Source organism: Balearica regulorum, chromosome 1, assembly GCF_011004875.1.
Source record: "Balearica regulorum gibbericeps isolate bBalReg1 chromosome 1, bBalReg1.pri, whole genome shotgun sequence".
NCBI lineage: Eukaryota > Metazoa > Chordata > Aves > Gruiformes > Gruidae > Balearica > Balearica regulorum.
Genome location: NC_046184.1, coordinates 15,290,634 through 15,315,269, shown reverse-complemented (window position 1 = coordinate 15,315,269; position 24,636 = coordinate 15,290,634). Strand labels below are relative to the sequence as shown.

Here is a 24,636-nt window from a genome sequence, read left to right as displayed (position 1 = left end):
TAAATATTAATACACTTTTAACATTAATCCTGAGTAAAACTTGTGTAAACGCCTTTTTTTCATAATCTCTGCAAAATTTAAACTCCATGCCTCCCTTCACTTAGGGAAATAAGAACTAACATACGTGTTATTTTTACACAGATTTAGGGGACAGATTTAGAAAAATTTTGTTTTAAAAAGCCACTAGTAATTTTGCATTTACTTTTGAGACACCACAGGTTGTTTTTCAGAGTTTCTGAGTACGTCAAAAAAATGTTGTTCAAAGCACTTGTGATATTTAGTCTGTGTGTGTCTTAGCCAAACTCAGAAGCTAGATCTGCAAACGCTGTATTTCATGGCCTCAGAGGCAGCCAGTGTTAGAGAGGGAATTGAACTCACGGGTATTTGGCTTGGTCCTGTGTTCGGGCCTCTCTGTTGAGCACAGCTCTGTAAGCAAACTTACTTCTATAAAGTCTGTGATTGAAATCCAGCTGTAAATAGTTAGAAAAATGTAAGGGCAAAAAAAATGCACAACTGTGAGTGATACACATCATGCTATTATGAGGTGCTGGGGTTGGGAACAGTGGTTCAGGTTGAGCCTGGTTGAATTAAGTGCCATCAAGCAAAAATTACAACTACTCTGGCTAAAATGTCTGTAATAATCTTTTTCTCTCCTTTTTCTCCCCACCATCCCCTATCAAACAGAAAGAGAATTTGACCCAAATAAACACTGTGGAGTACTGGATCCTGAAACAAAGAAACCTTGCACAAGATCGCTCACCTGCAAGGTATTTTTCTTAGAAGATAAAATATCAGATGCTTTGTTATAGTTTAAATCCTACCACAGTAGTTTGAGAGGTCATACCTGCTCCTGTCTTACAGACAATGGGTATGGTATTCAGACGCTGTCTTCAGGTAATTCTTTTGAGTAATTCTGTTTCTTTGAATCAGAGCATCTGCATTATTCCACTGATATTTCTAAAAAGATTTTTTTTCTTGTTATTTTGTTATGCAAAAAGCATCAACGTTTCATGTAGAAGCACAAGTGTTACTTTAAATGCTCCTTTTTTGGTTCATGTGTGCAACAGTGTTGTCAATTTTTAGTAAAAAATCAACATGATTTTTGTATGATAAATTACTTGGAGGCTGCCCTTATGATAGGAATAAGTTTAATGTCAAAAAGTAGCAGCAATGTAAGACATTTATAATGAACATTTGTATATGTACGTGCTGCTTGTCAGTAGAGATGATCAGTTAAATTTGCTTTAAACTGTATTCACATTTTTCAAGCCAATGAAATAAATTTTTCATTGTAAGTTAAGAGCTACAAAGATATTACTTCATAATATTTTAAAATTATTTGATTTATATTTTCTGTTTTGGAAAAGGTAAGTCAATAGACTCTATTATATGACAAATGTTGCAAAAAGTAATTTTAGCCTTGATGTTGACATTTCTTAAGAACGACTTCATAAATTATCAAAGATAATGTGGAATAACAGCTTTATTTCCATAACTGTGGATAAAGTTGTTTGAAGTAGATTTTATCTTTTAGAGTTGTGGTGTATCAGAAGTATAGAGGACTCATAAACAATGTCATGCACACACAAATGCTTTTTAACCACCCTATTTTTAGACTCATTCACTTAATCATCGACGAGCAGTTCCAGGCCGTAAAAAACAGTTTGACATCCTTCTAGCTGAACACAAAGCTCGATCCAGGGAAAAAGAAGTTGCAAAAGACAAAGAGCATCCACCATCTGCAAGGGAAAGCTATCAGAGCCAGCCCACACCAGCACAAGACTCTCTGTCAGGACCTTCAGTGAACTCTGGGCAAGAATCTAAAGTAACATCTCCTGCAAAATCTAGACCACCAAATTCTGTACTTCCAAGGTAAGCGGTTCTCCAGTGTGGAACGTAAGAAATGTTGTAGTCTTTCATACATCTTATTTTATAAGCATTTGGTATTTCTTTAGGCTATTGCATGATAAAACATGTTAATATGAGAGTTTCTCTTAGTAGTAGAAGATAGACTACGTTTATATTAACCTAAATCTGTCTGTGGTAGCCTGTGGTCTGACTGGGGAGGAGTTGTGTCCATCCTCTGATTGGAATGCCAGAATAACGCCATTTTTTTGCTAAAATGGTCAGTAATAATTAGGAAAGTTTACACTTGAGTCATTCTGACACTTTTGGGAATAAAAGCCTATTTGCATGAATCAGGTAAGTACTGGTGGTGACATTCTGCACATTTATGTAGCATTTTTCTCTGCAGATACTTCACCAATTACATTAATGGAGTGCCTTGTAAAAAAGGCTGTAATTTAGTGTAAATGGCAATGTAAGCGGGTAGTTCTTAAAACTATTAATTTGAAACTGTTCATGGCATGTCTTTCCTCATTTTGAAGATTTTTCTTGTAAAGGACAAAAACAGTCTTCAGAAAAACAATGCAAACTTCTAAAGACATCTCTTTAGAAAAACTAGTATGATATATTGGATCTACTGAATTCTACTTATCCTCTGGTAAACTTCCCATATGTTTTGTTTTGTTGGCTGGGTTGGGTTTTTTGTTACTAGTTTTGGCTGGAGTAGATAGAGCTAAACTAGTTGGGTTTGTTCATATTTATTTTGTTTCATATTTGAGATCAAGATTGGGCACCCATTGTAGGGCTTTCGTACTATGATAGTCCCTATTTCAAAGAGATATTTGTTGTATTTGCTATCTCAAGTCTTACAGAGACAACCATTTCCAATGTTCTCTGCGTGTTCATCAAGCCATAATGAAATTTTATTCATACAGTGGCAGAGGTGGGTCTTCCAGAGTTGGAGTGAAAGGACAATGAAAGAATACCTGTAAATAAAGTGGTGAGAAGTCTGCATAATTATTGTAGAAGGAGTGACCTTACACAGTCCTTACATAGAGAGGAGCACAGAGGGACAGGCAGACATTGGTTTTCGTAGGTGTTACAGTCAAAGAAACAAAACTGGAATGCAATTCAGTGAGAGTCAGCTGAAGAAATTGCAAAGGTAGTGGTTCATGAGGAGGCAGATTTTAGCAGTCATACGTTGTGTTGTTACAATTTACACTTCTGTTTCTGCTGCAGTGCCTCTGTTCTGTCATCCTGTCTGTTTTTGCAAGCAGCCGTGACGGCGGAAAGCCTCACTACCTCTCTGCTGGGAGTCAGCAAGCCTGCTGCTCTGCTGCTGGGAAGAGGTTATGTGAGTGCTCCCTGCACTGCTGAGGCAAAGCTTGCTGGTTTCTCTGCAGGTGACTTGGCTTAACCTGCTGACTTTTCCTGCAGGCTGAGCACTCACGCAATCTATCCCTTGCAACAGCAGCTGCAGCAGTTATTTCTAGCTGACAGGCATTGTTGAGCAATCCCTGCTCAGTTCAGAAGAGGGCACCTGTCCCCAGTCTTAGTGACTGCTGTGTCCTGATAGCATCAATTCATGATATTGAAGATGATCTTCTTCAGATTTGGCTCAATGCGGACGTCTCCTCCAACCTCAGAGGTCCACATACATACTTGGCTGTACAGACTGTAATTGAGTATCCTTTTCAACCCCGCTTCTAATGGGATTTGTTTCCAAGCTACTTTTTTGAAAGGCAAGCCATTCCCACTTTGCTTTACTGGATTTTAGACACAGGTAAAGAAAACCTACATGCTGTAAGAGGTCCTCCCAGTGACTTCACTTGTTAATCTAGCTGTAGAGGGTGTCAGCTAAACACTCTCTTATATTTAGTACACTAATTTCACTAGTATTTTGGTGTGAAATAAAATTTCATAACTGGACCCTTGGGATCAATCAAGTAGCAGAGTAATGGTGCTATGTGAGAAGATTATACATGTCTGATTTTTGTTTGCATTTTTTATATACTTTGCCTCTCAAGATCTTAAACTCAACCTCATGGCAAATTTAAAATCTCAGGCAATACAAAGGTGCTTCTGCTGACATTAACTTGTTGATAACCCGTGATATATTTCTGACAAGATCAAATGGCAGCTATTCTGTATCTTACTGTCCTTCTTTATATGATCATTTCTGGTATAATTTACTTTGACACTTGACTCTGGCAGGTAAGTTTGCAGAGCCTTTGAACACTGATGATTTAAATGTATATTCTCCTTCTAGACCGTCATCTGCAAATAGCATAAACAGCAACAGTTCTTCAAACCATAGTGGGTATGTACCAGAACTGCCACTGCCTTCCATGGGAGGAGATTTAACGAGCAGACTGTCCAGTGATGAAGGTGAAGCGGATGGAGCTGAAGAATCTGAGAAATTGGACTGTCATTTTTCTGGACACCATCCCAGACCTCTTGGGGTATGTGTCTGTCTCTGGTGTGCCTTGCCATTATTCTTATGTAATTAGAGAGGGGAGAAAAACAGAAGTGATTTAGTTAAAAAATGTAAGGAAGGAGGACCTTACATTCTGAAAACTGTATTCCAAAAAGAACAAATACATTTGACAAAAAATGATGTGGATGGGATAAGGTAGGAGGAGAAGACTGGTCAGTGCATGTGACAAACATTGCTAGGTTGCAGGACAGGATGAGCAGCAGAAAATCAGAAGTTCTAGTTTTAGATTTTCCTCTCAATAGACTGCAATTCATGCATAATTCTGCTAAACTGAGAAAAGTTGCATTGTTTTAAACGTGACATGAACAGATAATCTGGTTGTTATCATAGTTCTTACAAAACTACCTTGCAACTGATTATAGTTCTGAAAATCATAAGGCAGCAAAGGGCTATTACAGTGCTTTGTTGATTTTTGCAGTTTGGTTTGAAGCAGTAATTAAATATCATGTATATGAGTGTATGTGGACGTAGAAGCTATTGCTTTATTCATCTAAAAATGGAAAGTCTAGAGCACGGTATAGCCCATCTGCTCTGGTGGTGGCTTAAGTACGTGTTTCTCTGGCAGCTGTTTTTGTCTTTCTCCCGTGTTAGTGAGAAATTCCATTGTAAGTAGTAAGAGCTGCATTGTGGCATTATCTCTGCAGTGTGAATTTGTTTGTACTGTACAAACCAAGAAGGAATGGAAGAACTCTTGAACTTCTAAGCAGTTGGTTCACATCAAAATTGAGCCAAGGAATAAAATTAATGAAGACTTGACTTTCGTGTTTTACATGTGTTATGCAGAATAAAATGAACGCTGTGATAACTGTAGCATTGTCTATGTTCCCTAGAGCAAAGGAGAACTTGGTACTGTCAGACATCAGGAAAAAGTATGAGCTGAACATAAAATGACTGTCAGAGGAAGTTCTGTATTTGGTTCTTACACAGAAAATAAGAATTACAGACCATATAATACTATGATATGCAGTAACGTGCTGCTTCCTTGGTACTCTTGTATTCTACATCATTTTTGCTGGCGGCTGCTTTATGAATTAAAAAGTAAAAGCTCACTGCATGTGTGTCTACACAATTGAAAAAATAATTTAAGTGCAGCCAGTTCTTGTATAGGCATCATCAGTGAGGCATGGCTGTCACTAGCCATTTGGTTTTAGGATCCTAGTTCTGTTGCAAGGCAAACCCGTCTCACTCATCTGTTCTTTGAAATCTTAGCATCTCAACTGAAGCAGTTCCTGATAGTGCAACTGTTCTTAGTCCGTATCAGTGTGAAGTCAGGAAAGATGGTGTAAATGGCCTTCAGCATGGTTCACACTAACTTGCTAAATTTCACATTGAAGTGGACTATTTTTCTTACTTAGTCCCCCTCCCAGCTAAGTGGTAGTAACAGACGGGGACAAGGCAGGAGCTTCTTAAACTACCTTTTAGTGGAAACTGATCTGTACTACTGGGAGGTGAGGCTAGTTTATCAGCCTAGGTGGTGGTTTTAATTAACCTGTTTAACCTTGTCATGAAACAAATTTAAGATAAAGTTACAGTCACCACTAGCTGTCCATTAAGCTGAAAAGTACTTAAACGGATGCTTTGCATCAGTAGCTTCTGCTCTCAGCCAGAATTTGTGTGACTTGGTCCCTGCGTGGTCAAGAGTTGTCTTGTTTTCTGAAGATGATTTATAACAGGTTTCTCTCCCACAAATAGGTATTGCAGCAGTTCTCTGAGTAATATGAGATCAGTAAGAATGGACTGAAGAAAGGGTAGATTCCTGGTCATACCATTTCAGTGTAGTAGGACTTTGCAGGAAGTTCTCCAGAGGAAGTGGTGCAAATACTCCTGAGCTCTGCAGAATTCTCGAAACATTTACTATACCTCTAGATGATTTTCATACACTGTGAAGAGTGTATCCGATATCTGTTGTAGCGCAGGTGCCATGGACAATAATGTATTTTTTTACTGAAATGTCACTGATTTGTTTCTTTATTAAATAGATACTAAAGATGCTCCCATTGCACCTTTTTCCTCTTTGGTTATATTTTTAATCTTGTTACACGATTATGAGCTTGCACAGAACATTGTAACTGTCTTTCCAAAGTAGTAAGAGTATTAGTAGCCAGAATTGTTTCCTTAACAGTACCTCAGCATGTATATTCTTTTTGCGTCAGACATAGGTACCTGATAGTAAATGGAATTGTTAGTGAAGTATGAAGTATACTTTACACTAAGCTGAAAAATTATGTGCATATTTCATATATCATGCAAAAAGGCTTTATGCTGCAGATAGTGGAAAAACACCTTTTTAAAGGTGTTTTATATGCATGATACAAATTACAAACATGGTCCTTGATCTATAAATGATAATTATTTTATAATTTTTATAACTTTTTATAAACAACATTAAAATATCTTTTCTTTCAGTTTTGTTCATACGGCAGTCGCTTAATGGGAAGAGGGTACTATGTCTTTGACAGAAGATGGGACCATTTTCGATTCGCACTAAACTCCATGGTGGAAAAACACTTGAACTCACAGATGTGGAAGTAAGTGGAATTTTTACACTTGGTGGATAGTTTAACATTTTTAATTCTGTAAAACTTCTAAATTAAACACTTCATGGGAAGTGTTTGTAAAGCTTCCTCTGTATTAAGTTATAGCCGTAATAGGAGTACAAATTTTCTCTTCTCTGTCAAGGAACATGCAGCACAACAGAACAATCTATTCTGATGTAAATTTCTGCCACATTTAGGTCTTTTTTTTAGTCCCTCTGAATCTGGGGAGGAGTAATTCAGTAGTCCTGGTAACATTACTTAAACGCATTAAAGCTCAGTGTTTTCTGGGTTTGGAGCTATGTTTTGATATCATACCATTTTATAACAGGTTAGATTTTTGCCTAGATTTTTATACCTGTATCACGCACCCGTATCACCCATTCAGACTTTGCTCTGTAAGACCTGTGTTGTAAGAAAAGGAACTCAGTACACGTTTGCCTGTGCATGGTATGGAACATGATAGTTTTTTTTACTCTGTAGTGCCTTTGCTGGCTTTGGGGCCTTAAAATTCTGATTATTACTCACTATTGAAGCACCTCTATATCACATATGCAGGTTCCAAGCACTATAGGCTTTGGCTACACAGATACATTAAAACAGACTGCACTTCAGAAAAAATAAGCTAATTTCTTTTTATGTACTTTTCTAAGTATTTGAAAAGCTCATGGCATCTGCAGATAGCATTGATGTTTTGGGGGTATTCTACAGAATATGCATTCTTCTTCCAATGTAATGACACTAAAGTGCAGTGTTTCATGTCACTGTTTATTATCAGGACTGTGTTATATTCATTGGATGCCAGCCATTAGATAAACAAGGTTTGATTTTCATTTAAATATATTTTTGAAACACTAAAGCTTGGCTTGTCTGACTAACATGGTAACTTGATGATAACATTGCTACTGTGCTGGGAGACACAGTTTGGAAATGGTTGGGTTTGCTGTAAAAGGGCCGGTTTCATGTCTGTTTAGAGACAGATCACACTTGATTTGCAAGGGGTTCCTCTCTCCTACTTTGTAAATTTGGCTGTTAACTAGTGTCTGTCACCTTCCACAAATAAAACTAATTTGGTTTCCTTAAATAGGAAGATTAAAACTTGTTATCTATTGGCTTTGTTTGTCAGGAGAAAAGATACTCGGGCATCTGAGAAAATGTGTCACTAGTACCACTACTATCACGAAAACCAAAAATAACCTCTGTGGTAGTTGTATGATACAAGAAATAAACAGGCCTCATCCTGCTCCCACTAAATCCAATTGTAAATGTTTTCCCAAATTCTGTTTATGTAATCTCTAATATTTTAATGAATTCCATCCGTACTCACTTGTCTGTATAACACAGGAAGCTCACAGTGCTTAACCCCTATAGTATCCTGTTGTCCTCAACCCTCTTCTGGACCGATCTCTTCCTGCCTTCCCAAGCAGGGGTTTGTGCAAAGCTGTTCCTTTATAACCCGTGCTGGTGCAGCTCTGTAGCTGTGCCTAAGGGTACAGGGATAGCAAGGCTATGTTCTAGGAATCAGAATAACATTTACAAAGTACGTTTTATCCCTGGTTCTCAAAGTACTTTACAAAGGTGGTTAAGAATTATCAGCCCTTCTTTAAAAATAAACCGAGGAACGGATCTGATGAGCAGCTTTGTTTGCGTAGCAAGTCACAGGCAGTAGGGCTTCCTCATTTCTGGCTGCATGGACTGTATGAAATCCCTTACGTAATTGTGCCGTAAACAGTGTTCTGTCTCACAGTCCCCCTAGGAAGAATACCAGGAGAGAACACTTGTAATTAGGATTTGATTGATAGAAAAACAGCACACCCAGTGCCGCTCTTCTATCATACTTCTTTGAGGGCGAGAGTAAGCCTTTAAAAACTGAAAAGGTGTCAGTAGTGAGGATAACAAGGGCAGAGTTAATGGTGATGTATGGGTTCTTAACAAAGAGAAATAGGATTAAACTGTGAATTTAATTTTCATCTAAATAATGAGAAAAGCTCACATGATAATTTTCCAAGAGACATTATGGAAGTCTGGCTCTTTATTAACACTGGACTAGATAAAATAATAGAAGATGGTGGCTGAATAGAAAGGAATTTGAATACATTCTACTAATTTCACAGGTAATATTATTAAATTTTATTCTCAGAATAGTATTCAACTCATTATAAAGCTTATCAAGCATTGTTTAATATTTTGTCAGTTTTTCAGTATTGGTGAAATTAATCACTAATTTACCTAGTTAATCCCATCTAACCAGCTCTCAAATGAGCTGTTGGGAATAGCACTGCACTGGGAAAGGAGTGAGCTTCCCTCCTTGCCCTCTTTAAGCTCAGTGACAAAGTGCTTCATAAACCCCCAGACTGGCTCATTTACTACCTTCATCAAATCTAACCTGTGAGTTTAGGTTGATACTGAAACCGTTCCACAACTTGAGTTTTCAAGCAAAACATATGCGATGAATGAAACCTAGTGACTAGAATGTTTATAGGTACCACCATCAGGCATTTTATTTGCATTTTTTTAATTGTTTGGTAAAATAGGAGAGGAAAGGAAATTAAGTTTGTAATAAAGTTATTAAATTGTAGCACTATGCACTTAATTGCTGCATGGGGCACTTGTGCTGAAGTGGAGCTCAGTTCTGGTTTGACTGCTACACAGTTCAGGGCCCATGCGCCATGACAGAATTTTATAGGGAACATTACGCTGCACAGTTCTTTACCTAATCATCTTCTGTTAGGTCTCTGCTGCTTTCACAGACAATGTACCGCATTTTAAATTAATGTTTAGGAAAAATGTACTTCATGATCCAGCTTTCCCGAATCCTTACAATATTAAAGCACACATGATTTGGATTTTATTGTTTCTATTAAATCCCAAAGAACCTCATAATGGAATTGCAAGTTTAAAAAGAGGGAAAACAAATCAGAAGTAAAAGCATTTTTAAGCTGTTGTAGAATGCAGAGCTGATTTTGAACTGTGAATATTAAAATATATGTGGTTGGTAGAATAGGAATCAAAATTAGAATTAACTAGGTTTGCCTTTTTTACTAAGTTGGTCCTTCCCAGAAATAATTTCTGATATACATTGTTCAGATGGAATTTTTTATGTATCTAAAAGTTGCTTTTTGGTTTTTTCTTCTCTATTCAGGAAAATTCCTCCTGCAGCAGATAGTCCCATGCCTTCTCCAGCAGCACACGTCTCCACTCCTTTTCCAGCATCAGTCTTGCAGCCTTTCAGCAACCCCAGTGCAGTGTATATTCCTTCAACACCTATCAGTTCAAGAATCACTTCTTCTTCTTACATCATGACATCAGCCATGTTATCAAATGCAGCCTTTGTGACAACGTCAGATACAAATTCCATTATGTCACACACTACAGCTTTTCCTCACATGGCTGCAAGCCTAAGTATCATGGACTCAACTTTTAAGGCGCCATCAGCTGTGTCACCAGTGCCAGCAGTCATCCCTTCCCCATCCCACAAGCCATCCAAAACAAAAACCAGCAAATCCTCAAAAGTGAAAGACCTGTCATCTCGGAGTGATGAGTCTTCAAGTAACAAAAAGAAAAAGCCGCAATCGTCGTCATCGTCGTCGTCCTCATTATCTTTGCAGACATCTTCCTCGTCTTCATTTTCAGGGTCCCACAAAAAGAACTGTGTCCTGAACCCCAGTTCAACTTTGAACTCCTATCAGGCTACATCTTCCTATAACAGTATGTCTGTGCACAATACAAATAATGGAACAAGCCCACTCAGTGCCAAATCGGAGCCCTCAGGACGGACTTCATTGTCAAGTAGTTCAACAGACTCAGTGAAACACATGAGCATGGTAGTAAGCAGTATTGACTCCTCTAATCTGTCTGTACCTTCTCTTGTGCACCACTCGGGGGACCACTCCCTGGGAGCACATAACGCAGTGTCTTCTCTACCCCTTTCGTTCGACAAATCAGAAGGAAAAAAACGTAAAAACTCTAGTTCTAGTAGCAAAGCCTGTAAAATCACTAAAATGCCTGGTATGAATAGCGTTCATAGAAAGAGCACTGCCAACCTTATTTCTGCGGTGCCAGATCCTACAAGCAGTTCCATCTCTCGGCAGGTAAGGGACTCTTCCAGTTATTTTTTTGCAGGTCATGTCTGACTTACTTGAAATATTTCATGCATTCGGGAAATAACATTCTATGTTTGCTTCAGATTGGTTTTCATCACACAACTTACTTTCTAGGTTACTACAGACACATATTTGTATTTGTTTTGTACCAGTCAGAGAAAGATACTTTGAGAGTTAAATATATATATACACTTTCTTAAAATATTTTTATGTGATTTTTTTTAAATTCAGTTAATAAAGTAGCCATTTGTATCTCTGAAAGTGAAATTGAATGTCCAGAATGGATAAATAATTTTTAGATATTAATTTTTTATCTTAATTCTCATCTCTCTGAAATAAATTATGTCATTAAAACAGGAAGATAAGAGTCAGCATTTGTTTGTTTCTATTCCCAAACTTGTTGCTGATTCATTTTTTTAATGTTATGCAAGCCTCCTCATTTCTTTTATGTAAAACGCTTTCAGCTACCTTTCCCCTGGGGAGAGTCTGAGATGCCTGACCTCAGATGCTGTTTCCTCTTTGAAACTGGAAAAATTAAGAAATTATGACCTGTAGTGGACATTTGGGTATCTTTTTTAGTGTGCATGTATTCAGAATATTGAAGTCACTGCAACAGATAAGTTATACACTCTTACTTCATGGCCGCTAGCAAGAGCTTTGACTTTTCTTTCAGTGGTGCTATATAAGGACAAAATTATATGTGAATTAAAATTTGGAGGAAAAACTGCCAATACGATCTTTATAATGAGCTACCATGTCCCATGCTGTGCAGTGCACAGGAAACAAAGCTTGGCCCTGGTGTCTGGAAGACAAAACCATAGAAAATAGAATACCTCCAGAAATCCAGAGAAGGTGGCTTAGGGGGATTTTTTTGTTTGTGAAACTCTCATTTCCTAAGGATACTGTGCATAAAATGGAATCTGGAAATGGAGAGGGTAAGATCTTGGGCAAAGCAATCCATAGGTAATAGCAGACAGTAAATGGGAGTAGGAGGAGAGAATAAACCAATTCTAACACTGGGATAGCAGACAGAGTGAAGGTCTCAAAGAGTGGCTTAGCAGGCATATTTTCACTTTCCTGCTTCCAGCAGAGGTGCAACTGAGACAATTTGTTTGGCTTTTAAAAATGGATAGTGGCATTGTCTTTCTGTTTTAGGCCTGTTAAATGTGTCCTGTGATCAGAACTGCAATCAGTGATGTTCAAGTCACTGAAGTCAGTGGAGGATGCTGTAAATTCTTCATTCTGCCGCATGTCTGATTTTTTTTTTCCAGTGTGCATGTGCCCAAAAAGTTTAAATTGCCCTGAGATAGAAGATCTCAAATGGGAAGTAAAAAAAAAAAAAAAAGTACAAATTATTACTTTGGTACAAGCATGGGTAGTAGGAAATGGATTGTATTCTCTTTTCACATAGACCATATCTGTAGCTAGTGCAGTTTGAGGAAGTCTTACAGATGTATGCAGGAGGTTCTGAGTTCAAACTCTGACTCCCCTGGTGATTAAATCTGTTCCTGTGGGACATTCCTGTTCCAGTTTGTGATGTATTTCAGCATGTTGCACAGTAATGGAAGTAAAGGAACCATAAAGAATCAGAGGTCTTTTCCAAATGCTTCTAAATATGTCCTTTGCACTAATTATTTTTTCCCTTAAGTAAAAGGTTAATTATATGTAATGAGAGTAATAACATACAGATTTTTAAACATACTATTTTATATACATGTACAGCTGCATACACATATACAGGTATATATGCATATATGTGTGTGTATATATATCTATAAAAGTTAGTGACTCTTTCCTCATATTGCTGGTCTTTGGAGCTACACTAGTAATCAAAAATAGGAGGTAAAATGGAATTGATTGTACTTCAGATGTCCTGCTGGCAGCTAATTGTCTTCATGACAAGGATATTCAATTGTATGCGATAACAAAACAGGTATTTCCTACTGTTTATTTATGCTGTAAATAAATGAGATTTGTACCCACTTAAGCATATGGGTCAGATAATGTCACATACTCTACGTGTGAATATTAAACCTCTGGAGAATACAGTACTTGAAATCACTTTTAAGCTCTGCTGTTTTGAGTCTTCTAGAAATGCAATCACAGTACAAATAAAATAAAAAAATCAGTATTACTTAAAATCTTGCACCTGTTCCCTGATGTAATCAGGCAAATTAAATTAAGAGAATAAGAACACAGAAAAAAACTCAAGTGACCAGTGAATAGGTTTAGGTTTTGGGTGTTTGGTTTTTTTTTTTTTCTAATTTCATTCGAATCTGATCCGGATAGATAGTAACTGAAAGTGTTACCCATTGGGTTTTGAAGTATACTTTATTTTTAAAAGAAAAAGAGGGACTTGAGTCCTGGCCTCACCCTGATCTTTTTGCAATGGTGTTCCTATCATTAAAGACCCAATGCAACTGGGAATCTTTCTTTCTTACTTTCCCCGAGTGCTGTAGCTGTCCAGTCCGTCTGAATTGCCCTTCTGTGCTGGAGCGCTGCCCTTCCAGCTCTGACTGAAGACAGGGTGGTAAGGCAGCTTGAAGCCGACCGCAGTGTTGCAAGCTGTGTTGCTCTGTGCTTTGTCTTATGTAGAGAGTCAAATCTGTTAATCGTAGGAGCAGTGAATGTGTGCATGGATGAAAGCCTAAAGAGGTATAATACTCCCTCTCATGATTCTGGGATCTCAGCAAGTCAATTTCCTAGTGGTATTTTCTCATTTAAAAGAGGGATGTGTATTTCATTATGGAAGGTGTTGATGAATATTATAATGGTGGGTGTAGAGAAGAAGGGTTGCAGGTGTGTCATGACATTCTGAATGGCTAGGAAAGATTTTACAAGGTTGTCTATCTTTAGTCAAGATTTGTACATTGAAGAAAAGCACATTAGTACCTAGAGAACAACTGTGGCATGCAAAATAGCAAGCTGAAGGGAACAGGATGGGCAGAGGCCTGCCCTTTTAATCTTTGCACACCACGGGAGCTGCCTTCAAAGCTGGCTGTAAATAAAAACTTGAAACATCTCTTTTGGATAGAATGTGAAGAGGGAATGCTGTTTTAAACCATCACTGTGTGAGAAGGAGCAGATATGGAAAGGCAGACAAAGGCTACCTCACACTATATATGTGAAATGGCGAAATAACAAATGATGTTGCAGAAGGGAAGGAGAAAATGGTGAAGTTGGGGAAAGCCCCGCCAGCCGATGCCACGGTCCCGTCTATTCAGTAAGAAACTTGCAACTGCATTTCTCACTGTCTAGAAGACAGGTCCGTGCTACCTCTCCTTCAAATCATTACAGTTGATGTTACTTGAAGTCCGTTGACCTTGTGAGTAACTTCAAAATCTGGTCATCTGCCATTTGCAGGCAAGTGTCCATGGTTAATTTTTATCAGCCTTGTAACCCCTGAGGAATTGCTCCTGTGACTCAGCAGCTCTCTCCCCTTTTGTCTCACATCAGAAATATCTACACTATGTTTATAGATCATTGTAGGAAAACGTAAGACACAGTGCTCTCGCAGAGTGCTGTAATCTCTTAAGCATTGAAACATGCAGATTGAATATGGCAGTATTTTAACTAAGTGCTTTTAAAATGTGCATATATATACTGTCAATTTGCCCTCATTCCCAAAGAAATTCTCCGATGCAGTAAATTGATACAATTGCAATTTAAACCTCTGGAGTTTGATTCTTCTGGTTAATATCTGCTTTATTGAGCAATAATAAATGAAGACTTTGTATGGAAGAAAATGCAATAACTTTGGGTATGCTGTGATGCTTGGCCACTTGCTTTAGACTCACCAGGAGTGGGGAAGGTCCCCTGGGGAGGACTCTGACCTCGAGCTCTCTGTGCTCTTGCAGTTGCTGACTAGCTGCACTGAGTCCAGTAACTAGAGAAACTGGTATTTCGGTCTAGAGAGGTGGGGGATTACGATCTATATTCCCCCGGTAACCGTTACTCTGTTGGTTTCTGACCTGTAATAGTATTTATGTGCCTCTTAAGAGTTTATTTAAAGTATATAGGCTCTGAGAGATAATCGCGATTCTATCTGAAGTGTATCTTTTGCAATAGCAAAATACCTGTGTTCCAAGTGCAAAGCAATTAGTGCCACTTTACACAGGAAAGGGAAGGCCATTACCAGCATCTGCATTCAACTGACAAATACGCCTCTCAATACTGCTCAATTAATGTCTTTCAGATTGGAAAAAATAGCAGTGTAGCTTTGTCACAATCCAGTCCTTCGAGTACATCAAACCCCGTACACAACAGACAAGTAAGTTGCTTTGGAAAAAAGTGTACCTAAGTAGTCTGTAAGCAGTTTTGAAATATTTTATACTGTAAAACCTTAAAAATACAATTTCTTTATGAATACAGTTCTTTATAGAAGCTGTCTTTCAGTGAACTAATATTAGATTTCTTCTCTCACTTCATTTTTTTCCAGCTGTTTTCCCCTCTGAGATTTATGAGTAACAAGTTTTCTGCTTGTTTTTCACCACCTGTAGTACGCGTCAGGTTGGCTTCTATGCTGCTCACCACCTGTTGCTTTGGTGATACAAACTCAGCAGCAGGAGAAACTGTCTGTGCAGGATCCAGGGTTTTTCTCTCCAAGCTCCCCTGCAGAGCGAGATGGCACAGCAGAGTCCCCAGACTGGCTCGGGAGGGACAGCATTTAAAAATAGGCCAGAAGTGAAAGCAGCAAAGGGAGGACAGAAACAGGCCAGAGAAGACAGGGCACTTGACTATTCAGATAAACTAATCTGAAAGCATAACTAAGCGAAGTGTAATTTGAGTTCTTAGACTGTGAGAAATCCTTAGCACCCCCCCATACCTGTTTATCACACAGACTATTACAATAATTATAATAAATTCTGTAACTCAGCTTTTTTGTGAGGACAGGTTCTTGACCTGTGATCCAGCCCTCACCTCTCTAGAGGACTGATAGACTAGTTTATTTTTTTAAGATGGCCCCTACTGTTTGACTCTCCAAGTTGAGGAGTTTATCAATAATTCCTTATTGAGATCCTTGGTATGAAAAGTTCTCCCACCTCAGCAAGGTGTAGTCACAAGTAAACAAAAAATCCAGAGGATTTTTCTGTACAGCCAGTTGGTATTTTAGAATTGTTCCGTATTCTGACTAAATTAGACAGTAGTTATTCCAAATGGCTGTGCTGCTTAGTTTCTGCTGTGTAGACACAGCAAAAGAATAGTATGCTTGTAGTAATGACAATCCACAACAAATCCCCATTGAAAATGTTCTGAATCGCTCACATCTTGAGATGAACTGCCAATCAGTGAATTTATTTTTTTTCCACTTGGTGCTGAATGCAAAGCAGTATACGGATGGAAGAGCTACTCTGAAAGGGGAAAGTGGGAAGTTTCTTTATACTCCTAGGGATTGGCATTTTGCTGTGTGAGGCACCATCATCCAGCTGCCAGTAACAAACATGGGATAAAGCTGTTCTGAAGTGCAAAACTGGTTTTGCTTTAGCTTCCTGCTCCTGTGTTAGTATAAAATACGCACTACCCAAGGAGCAGAGCTGTTTGGGATCTGTTGCCTAGATCCCATGGGGAAAACCTAACAGCACAAAACGTTAATTCTGTGGCAGCCTTACACAAACAGAGGCTGTTGCTGAGCTTTTCAGCTGCCTGTTTCCGTAACTTTAGCAGAAATAGAAGTGCTTGCTTGTTTTAAGCCCCACGAACTCTTCATTGTTAAAAATATGTTTCTGTCAGTTTGGTAGTTGAATATGGAGCTCAGAATACAAATACAAAAGAAAAACAAGGTGTATTAAGTTTTGTTAAAGTTTTTTTTATTTTAAACTCTTAACACAGAATTTGTGCTTGGAACTATGAATAATGATTACCTATCTCATGAGTGCTTCTCACTGTCAAAATAAAGCTGAGCTGCTTTGTTGACAGCTTTCATCTCCAATCTAGCAACTGAATAGTCTCTAAATAAATTTTTAGTCTTAAACTGTGCTATAATACTTCTTTATAAAGGTGTTATTAATTAGGTCACAATAAGTAGATGTGCAAATATCTGCTGTGGCAGATAATACTGGGGGAACCTGCGCTCTCTTGTTTTTAATGTTAGTGGTGTTACAACCATGATAATCAGAGAGTGCAAGTGAAGCAAGGTCTGTAGGCAGAGACCACCTCTGCCATGCCGTGGGGTTTGCAGCTGGAAAAACAGGCAAGTTTTCACGGATACAAGTCAGAACAACAGACTTTGAACAATGCAGTTTGAAGTAGGATGGCAGCCGTCACGCCAAACTGAGTACAGAGCAGTTACTCTGGACTGCCTCCACTGTGTAACCTGGTCAGGCAATCTATTGAGTTTGTCTGCCAGTGCAGGGGGGGAAGATTGTTGTTTCTCAAGAGAAGGGAGAACACGGGGTTGAGTGGCTGGATGAGAATGGGACATCTGGGAAATTGGGATCAGTTGTAAAGCCAGTCTGGTTTGAACCTGTGACGGTGTGTGCAGTCCTGCTGAGAAAGCTGCCGTCCCCACAGCCCTTCCCAAGGTGTCCAGTCAGAGCTGAGAGGACACGCAGCAGCGCTATGAAAGGCACCTGCCACCAGTAACTGGGTGTTCCCTGTTATTGAGCTGGGAGATGAAGGTGCCCCATCGTTGATTTGATTTCACGCAAGGAGTTTCTTTTGGTCATTTGCTGCATCTGTTGAAGTATGCCGTGCTCCGGGGCACTGCTGTGGCAGAGTGGTGGCTGTGAGGATGCCTGTTGTGGGCCTGCCTGCTCTCTCCCATCAGCTCGGTCAGGTTAAACTCTTAATTGTTCTCCATTCATGTTTAATTTGTGTGTTACTGCATCTATTTGAGACCTGAGCAGTGCCTTGTATACATAAAAGCGTGCCTGTTTTTCCAACTATTGTTGCTTTAATAAAAAAACATTGCCTTTCCCTACAAAACCTACTTGTTTTTTAACAAACATTAATGGAATGGTGATTTTACAGTCAAATTATTTGTGTCTGTTAATACAAATAATGTGTTAAAAGCTTGTTTTCTCCAGATTTTATCCTTGTCCTAGGTTTATAACTAATCAAGTGTTTTTGTCTTCATAGTGCTTTTAGGTGCCTGAATGTGTTAACACTTCAAGACCTCAGTATGCGGTGGTTTTTAAATACTGAGTAACTAGATCATTTTCTTAAGGGAAGGTGACAACGTGTATGCTGTGTGGGGATTCCTTGTGCATGAAAACATGCTGTGTAGAGGAAAAGAGTCTTCAGAGTTGTCGTCTAATTGCTGCTCTTTATTTGTAATGATACGCCAAGTTAACGAACGTGAGATTCACCAAAGCTTACTAAACTCAGACAGTCCCAAAAGGAAATACGCTGTTTATTCAAAGCAGTTCCTTTTCTTAAAGGTCTAATGTCATCTGTAAACAGGGAGGGAATTTGGTTCAGGGACTTGAAATAAACTCCTGCTTTGAGTTCTGTCAGACGCAGCTGTTATGAAAGTGTTATGTACTGAAAGACATTTTGTGATTTTGAACCTGGCTCTGGTTTCTCTTTTAGAAGACATCAAACCGGACTGGTAGAATAAGGACTCTTCCATAACAAGGAAAAGGAACCAGCCTATAATCTCTAGCTCTCAGCAGCCCTACTCCACAGGGTTTTTCTTTTCTATGTCCTGCAGATGGATTTAACCTTTTATGAATTTGTGGTTTTAAAGAGAATTAAATTTACAGAAAACTGTAATAGTGATTTGTTTTGTTTTTCACTTGTATTTGCCACTGATCTGTGCATTCTGCTTGGTTATATTTCATGCCTTTTAAAGCTGTTAGCATTGCAATGCTCCCTTTGTTTCCTTACCAGAACACAGCAGACATTAAAAAAAAAAAAAATACAGATCATGATTTGAATTTATTTAAAGGATCTCCAAATTTTTTCATTAAATAAAAATTACAGTAATTCTGTATTTAAGCTTGTCCTATGGATAAAAATTGAGTGCATTTCTTAGTAATTTGCAAACAGCTGGGGCACTGCAACTTTTTAGGGACTAATCCTGACTGGTGCTCTGTACCTACAGCATTTAACAATTTCAGTGGGAATTCTGAGCGTTCAGCCTCTTCCAGGATCAGGCTCTTAAGGAATCTGTACTTCAGTCAATGCGTCGAGGATTTTTGCACCAAACTGTACTTCATGGTACCAGGGGCTCAACACATAAAGTCCCCGTCACTCGGTGGATTTGTAGACGCTGAAGATCACAGCACCTGGTAAATTCAGTGAACGGTTTGGGTTTGCAGGGACCGGAGTTGAGCAGATTGGCTTGCATTAATAGAATTGCACTGACAGTGTTTCTTATAGGATTACTGAATAATTTTTTTAATAAAATATAGATTTTATAATCAGGAAGCCAATACTAGGTACTGGAACAATACTACAGAGGAGTTAATTTTTATTTCTACAGTGTTAAAAGTGCACTTATATGCTGGTTTATTTACATCTTGGGGAAAGGCGAGAGACTGCAAATAGGGAGATTATTACTACTTTCTTTTTTAAAAAAAGAAGGCTTAAGGCAAATTTTAAGACTAAAAATGTTTAAGCAATTATAAACAAGGCTAGACCCTTTGAAAAAAGTTTAGAAATATTCTTAAAATAAATTTTTATAGTGTTAATTTTGTAATAATTTATGTTTTGCTATACTTCAGAGCTAACTGACCGGTATAGTTTCAGAAACAGTATGAAACTTAGGAAAGTTTAAGCAATGTTTATATTTTTAAAATGTTCTTTGAATTATGTTTTTATTGTACATTTCTTCAGACTGAAAAAATGTGTACATATCTTTGTTATTTTTGCACAATTTTTGTCTTGTTCAGTTTTAGGAGCAGTACTATGTTGATTTTTTTAATTTATTTTGAGTTATAAAACTGCAGGAGTTTAAAAAATCTCAGTAACAACATCATCCTCTGTAATCAATGAACTGCTATTTCTAGTTGTTGAGGGAAAACAGTGGTCGTGAGATTCAGTGGTTGCTTCTGAGAAATAATGCTAATCAATGACTGAAGGAGCAATTTTGTAGTTTTAGGAAGCTTTAGCTCTTTCCATGCATCTTTTAATTGGAAAGCTGGAATATGGAGCCTGTCCTTTGAATGCTGCTTAATTATTTTTTTTTCAACTGGCTTACACCTGACAGCATTTCAGGAAAGTTCAGCACCAAGTAAAATCCCACAGTGTTCTTTCATCATCAAAGAATCATTATTTAATTATCCGTATCAAAAAGTTCAGCCTGAAAAGTGAAATGGAAGTAAACATTTGAAAAAAAAGGATACAAACTGGACCAGCCTATAATGCATTATTAGTGTAGCATTCAGTTGGTAGTTCTTTTCCTTCCCCGTTTGCCTGAAAACCTTGTGATTTGTTTCCAGCAATAGAGGCTCAGAAGCTTTGGTTGTTACACATACGCAATGCATAGGCCCGTCAGCCATAAAAAGCGACTTGGATAACTTGTATGCCTTCTTTTGTATTGATGTAACAATTGTAAATAGTGCTGATCGACCTTTGTAGAGAATAGTTTATACAGCATATTCTATTATTGCTGATTCTCAGTGAACTATTGTTTTAAAAAAAAGAAGAAAAAAAGAAATTTTTCTATTTACACCTTATATTTTGTTATGCTGTTGACCCATGGCACTTTAACAAAACTCTGTGGGTTTTGCATAGCTGGTCAGTCATGGGATATATTAAATAACTGTTGTTGCACAGAAATGAATTTGCACCTGCTATATTGTGCTTTCCTACTACAGATTTTAGAACCTTTTCCAGAAGACTTTTGAAGAAAGCATGTCCAATCATTCTAAGAAAAAAAAAAATGCCATACTTGTACAGCCAATTTCTTTTCTACAATCCATATTTTGTAACACTAAGTATTTTCATTCTTTGTCCTGCACCTTTATGTATTAGCAGTATCAAATAGAATTCATTCCATGCTTGTGATAATTGTAAGCAGAATAAATGTCTAAAGTAGGTGTAAATAGTAAATTCTATGGCTTACAGTTTAAAAAAGGAAAAACAGAACAAACATGTATCTGATTGATACTGCCATGGTTCAACACCGGGCCTGGAGATATTCTCTAGTGAGCGATTGTATTTTTTGTTTTTTGCTTTATTATTATTATTTTTTTTTTGTAACATGGCTTTGTAAATAAAATAATTTATATGTTTGTAAGAAACAGACGGGTTTTGTCATTATTTATCTTTGCAAAGCAGGAGTGTTATCTGTGACAAGACTGCCCTTTTTCTTCCTTGAGGCTGAAATACACCGTGCCGATGGCCAGTGCTGAGAATTCCACCACTAGTTCAACAGATCTGCCCAGCTCTCGGTACAGGGCTGAACTGCTCCAGGATTAATTTTGGCATTCGCGTCTAAAATATTTCTGTATTTACATGTCAGGACGTGCGTGACGATCAGCTGCTGAGTTTTTTGGACTGATAAATCATTTTTAAATTCCTTTGCGTAGTTGAATGTGTTTTCTCATTCCTTATCAGCATAAGAATTAACTTTGCTTGAGCTGCCAGATTTAGGAACTCTCACTTCAGTGGGCAGGACAAATTTATAACCAGTCTTTTTATCATTGTTAATACTAAAAATGCAACTTTTATCTAGGCATTAAGATTCTTGTTCTGTGTAAAGCCTGTTCCAACTACAGATCAAATGAGACTTAAATTGTTCATTGGCTTGTCAGCTCTGCACAGAGGATTGCGTTTTTTTCTCTCGCAGCAAACCTATTCTGCAAATCTGGGGAAGATGTACATTTTTATGCTCCTTTTATTGAAGTATCTGGAAAGCCAGTCTTGGAGATACTGTAGAGAAGATGGTCACAATAACAGTATGATCTTTTTTAAAAGCAAGAAATTTGGACTGCACCTGGGTTTTTTGTATGCATAGGCTCAGGACTGGGAGAGGAGATAAAGCTGGCCTGTGTTACAGGAAACAGTCATCGTAGGGGGAAAATTTTACCTTCTAGGTAAACAGCGTTTTGTGTAATACCTTGCATGTTCTCATGTGTGTGGCAAAAGCTAATCCTGAACTTCCTCTTTACTGTCCAATTTGTGCCTTGGTCTGAGCTGCTGATATTTTGAAAACTTTTTTTAATCTTGAGTTTATCTTTTCTAGTATAGAAAACCTGACCACAATGAAGTACAGTAGATACTGAAGTTTCATCTGATAGAGAGCGGTCCCCACATATGGCGAAGAGCGACACTGTGTTTGTAAGATGCTTTGCTATTTCTAGCAGCCATTAGAAATTAAAGCTACAGCCAACAAAATGGAGTACAGCCATGAGTTATTAGTTGCTTGCCGTCACTGCTCGTGGCCAGCAAAGGCTGAAGACCACTACATTTATTTTCCAAATACGACTGAGTCATCTTTTAGCACTTGCAGGTTTGTTAGAATGATTTACAAGCTGTTCTCTATTTGGAGCTGGTTCCCCCCACCCTTTTTTTTTTAGTTATGCAACAAGTATTTTGCTTGTAGCTGTGCTCTTTTGCTTGTATTATCTAACGTGCTCTAAATACCACCAGTTTCAGACGGAAGTAGATCACACTGTAACTTTTTTATTCATTGTACTCTAGTTTTTATGCTTCTGTTTTTACCACAGAAATATTTATTTTAGAACAAAGTCATTGCTGTCTGCAACCAGTATCTGTTTTACTCTTCCAAATCTGTCAGGATTCATAATTGGAAGAAATGCCAAATACTGATTCCAGAAATATTTGGAGGAGATTCATACAACAGATTCAGACTTCGGAACACAAGAATGTTTATTTCATGCAATTTTTTATGCTGTTTTGCTCCTTGAGTACCTCTTGAAAGCTACTACCCAAAACAAGTAGAGACCTCCTTTAAAACATACTTTCCTGAGTATGAGGAAGATAGAGCCGGTAATTCAGCAGCAGGTCCCTGTTTGTCCATCGACTGGAGAATCCATGGTAGATGTGTGCGTACTCCTCATTTTGTAATGCATCACAAATGGCATGGGCAGGATTCTTTTGTGCGTGATTTTTGTTGCTTATGGCTGACCTGCAGAAATATTTGGATCTAGTCTGTGATCTGCTCTCCCTACAGACTGGAGAAGGGAAGAAGCTTTAGGGAAGCTTCCCCTGTTTAGGGGAAATAACAATCAGGATCCAGGAGAACCCAATTTGAGGGTAAGGACATCAGTAGGGATTAGAGATGGTGCACAACATTCAGCTGCCCCTTTGCAGATTTCCCAAACCTGAAAGATTTAGCTCTGAAATTGAACCTGGGTTTGATTAACTTGGAACAGTTACTAACATGGTTGATGCAACACCACAAGAGACTAGATCTTCAGAAAAGTTGTCTAGCATGAGCAAAGTGTATTCACAGAATGCTTTATACCTGTTGGTGTAAATACATGAATGGCCTGATGAACTCACAAGTGCAACCCTGTGAGTCACGTGTCTGTGTCAGCTATTTCTAGCCTGGCCCCAGCTGAGGCAGAGGTGGGACTGGTGACATCACTGCAGAAGAGAAACCATCATCCCCTCCCAGTGACAAATTTACTCAGTGCTGGTTTGGAGAGCTGTGTCATCGATGAGTAGACAGGTCACTGGAAAAGAACTACTAAGGCTTAATCCTTTAGCCTTTCCCACCACAGATGCAGAATATATAGGCCTGTCACCTTACTTCCGAAGATACTCTCAACAGCCTACGCAAGGAACTTTCCCTGGTCAGCTCCACTCTTAAATTGCAACTATTTGTCTTCCTTTTTGTTCAGTTCTCTCTTATTTTGACTCATAATCAGTTGGGTGGTTTCGTGCTGTGTTTAGGGGGGGAGGGGGAGCGGTGTGTGTGGGTTTTGTTTTTTAATCTTGCCTTGAGTTACTCCTTCCTCATTAGTTCTTTTCAGGATTTGTTTGGACCACATAGCCTAAACAGTAACGCCAACACGTTGGGCTTGCTGCTTCCTTATCAAGGAGACACCAAGAAGGTGCAGAAAGCTGGTTTTCACTTGTGTTGTTTTGCAGGGTGCTTCTAAGGCCTACAGTTTCACACCCTGAGCATGGATGCTTCCCAAGAAAGAAAACATTCGAAGGGAAATGCTCCATTTGTGCTCCATAACCTAGAGCGAGCCAAGTGCCTGTTTGCTCCTGGAGTACATAACAGGCTCAGTGTTGGGCCTTTCATTCCTACAGACAATTCTCTAATGCCTCTTCTACTTTGCACCTAGCATATCACTGGGCCACTCACTCCCATGACCTCCACTATTGATATTCCAATCCTGAACTCCTTTCAGTGGCAGTTAAATGCCAACGAAGCCTGAAAAATACTAGCTTCTCCATCTCGAGCTTCTGTCCAGGGCCTTTGGGCACAGACTGGCCTTCAAAACCCTTATGAGGTCACCAAGAAAGGAAGAGAGGAAAAGAAATTGAAGCACAAAGTGAATGGTGAGCACTGTAATGAACCTCTGGCTCTAACTCACCACTTGCCCTGATTTAGGGGGACAATGATAACAGCCTGCCAAAACCTATGAGGAGGTCACTAGGCGATCAGAGCCCGACTCTTCAGTGCTGCACGGTGGGAGAGTGAGAAACAATGAACGTAAGTGGACACAAGGGAGGTTCAGACTGGATACAAGGAAAAAACCTTCCTGCCATGGAGACAGTCAAGCGTTTGAAC

At 38.6% G+C, this 24,636-nt stretch overlaps 1 protein-coding gene across 8 annotated transcripts in view; it reads left to right on the top strand.

Annotated features, from left to right (window-relative positions):
* ATXN7L1 (ataxin 7 like 1) overlaps nt 1–22,569 on the top strand; it is a 119,662-nt gene extending 97,093 nt beyond the window's left edge. For 5 of the 8 annotated variants that reach the window (XM_075741689.1, XM_075741655.1, XM_075741720.1 and 2 more), the window contains 7 exons: nt 685–767; nt 1,616–1,872; nt 4,115–4,307; nt 6,749–6,870; nt 10,019–10,967; nt 15,175–15,249; nt 18,510–21,170. In XM_075741689.1, coding sequence (XP_075597804.1) covers nt 685–767; nt 1,616–1,872; nt 4,115–4,307; nt 6,749–6,870; nt 10,019–10,967; nt 15,175–15,249; nt 18,510–18,551 — 1,721 coding nt within the window. In that variant the 3' untranslated portion in view covers nt 18,552–21,170. Of the gene's footprint in view, nt 1–684; nt 768–1,615; nt 1,873–4,114; nt 4,308–6,748; nt 6,871–10,018; nt 10,968–15,174; nt 15,250–18,056; nt 21,171–22,110 lie in introns of those variants that run through there. The other 3 variants (XM_075741663.1, XM_075741674.1, XM_075741682.1) reach the window with 3 other exon arrangements.
* The last annotated feature ends 2,067 nt before the right edge of the window (nt 22,570–24,636 follow it).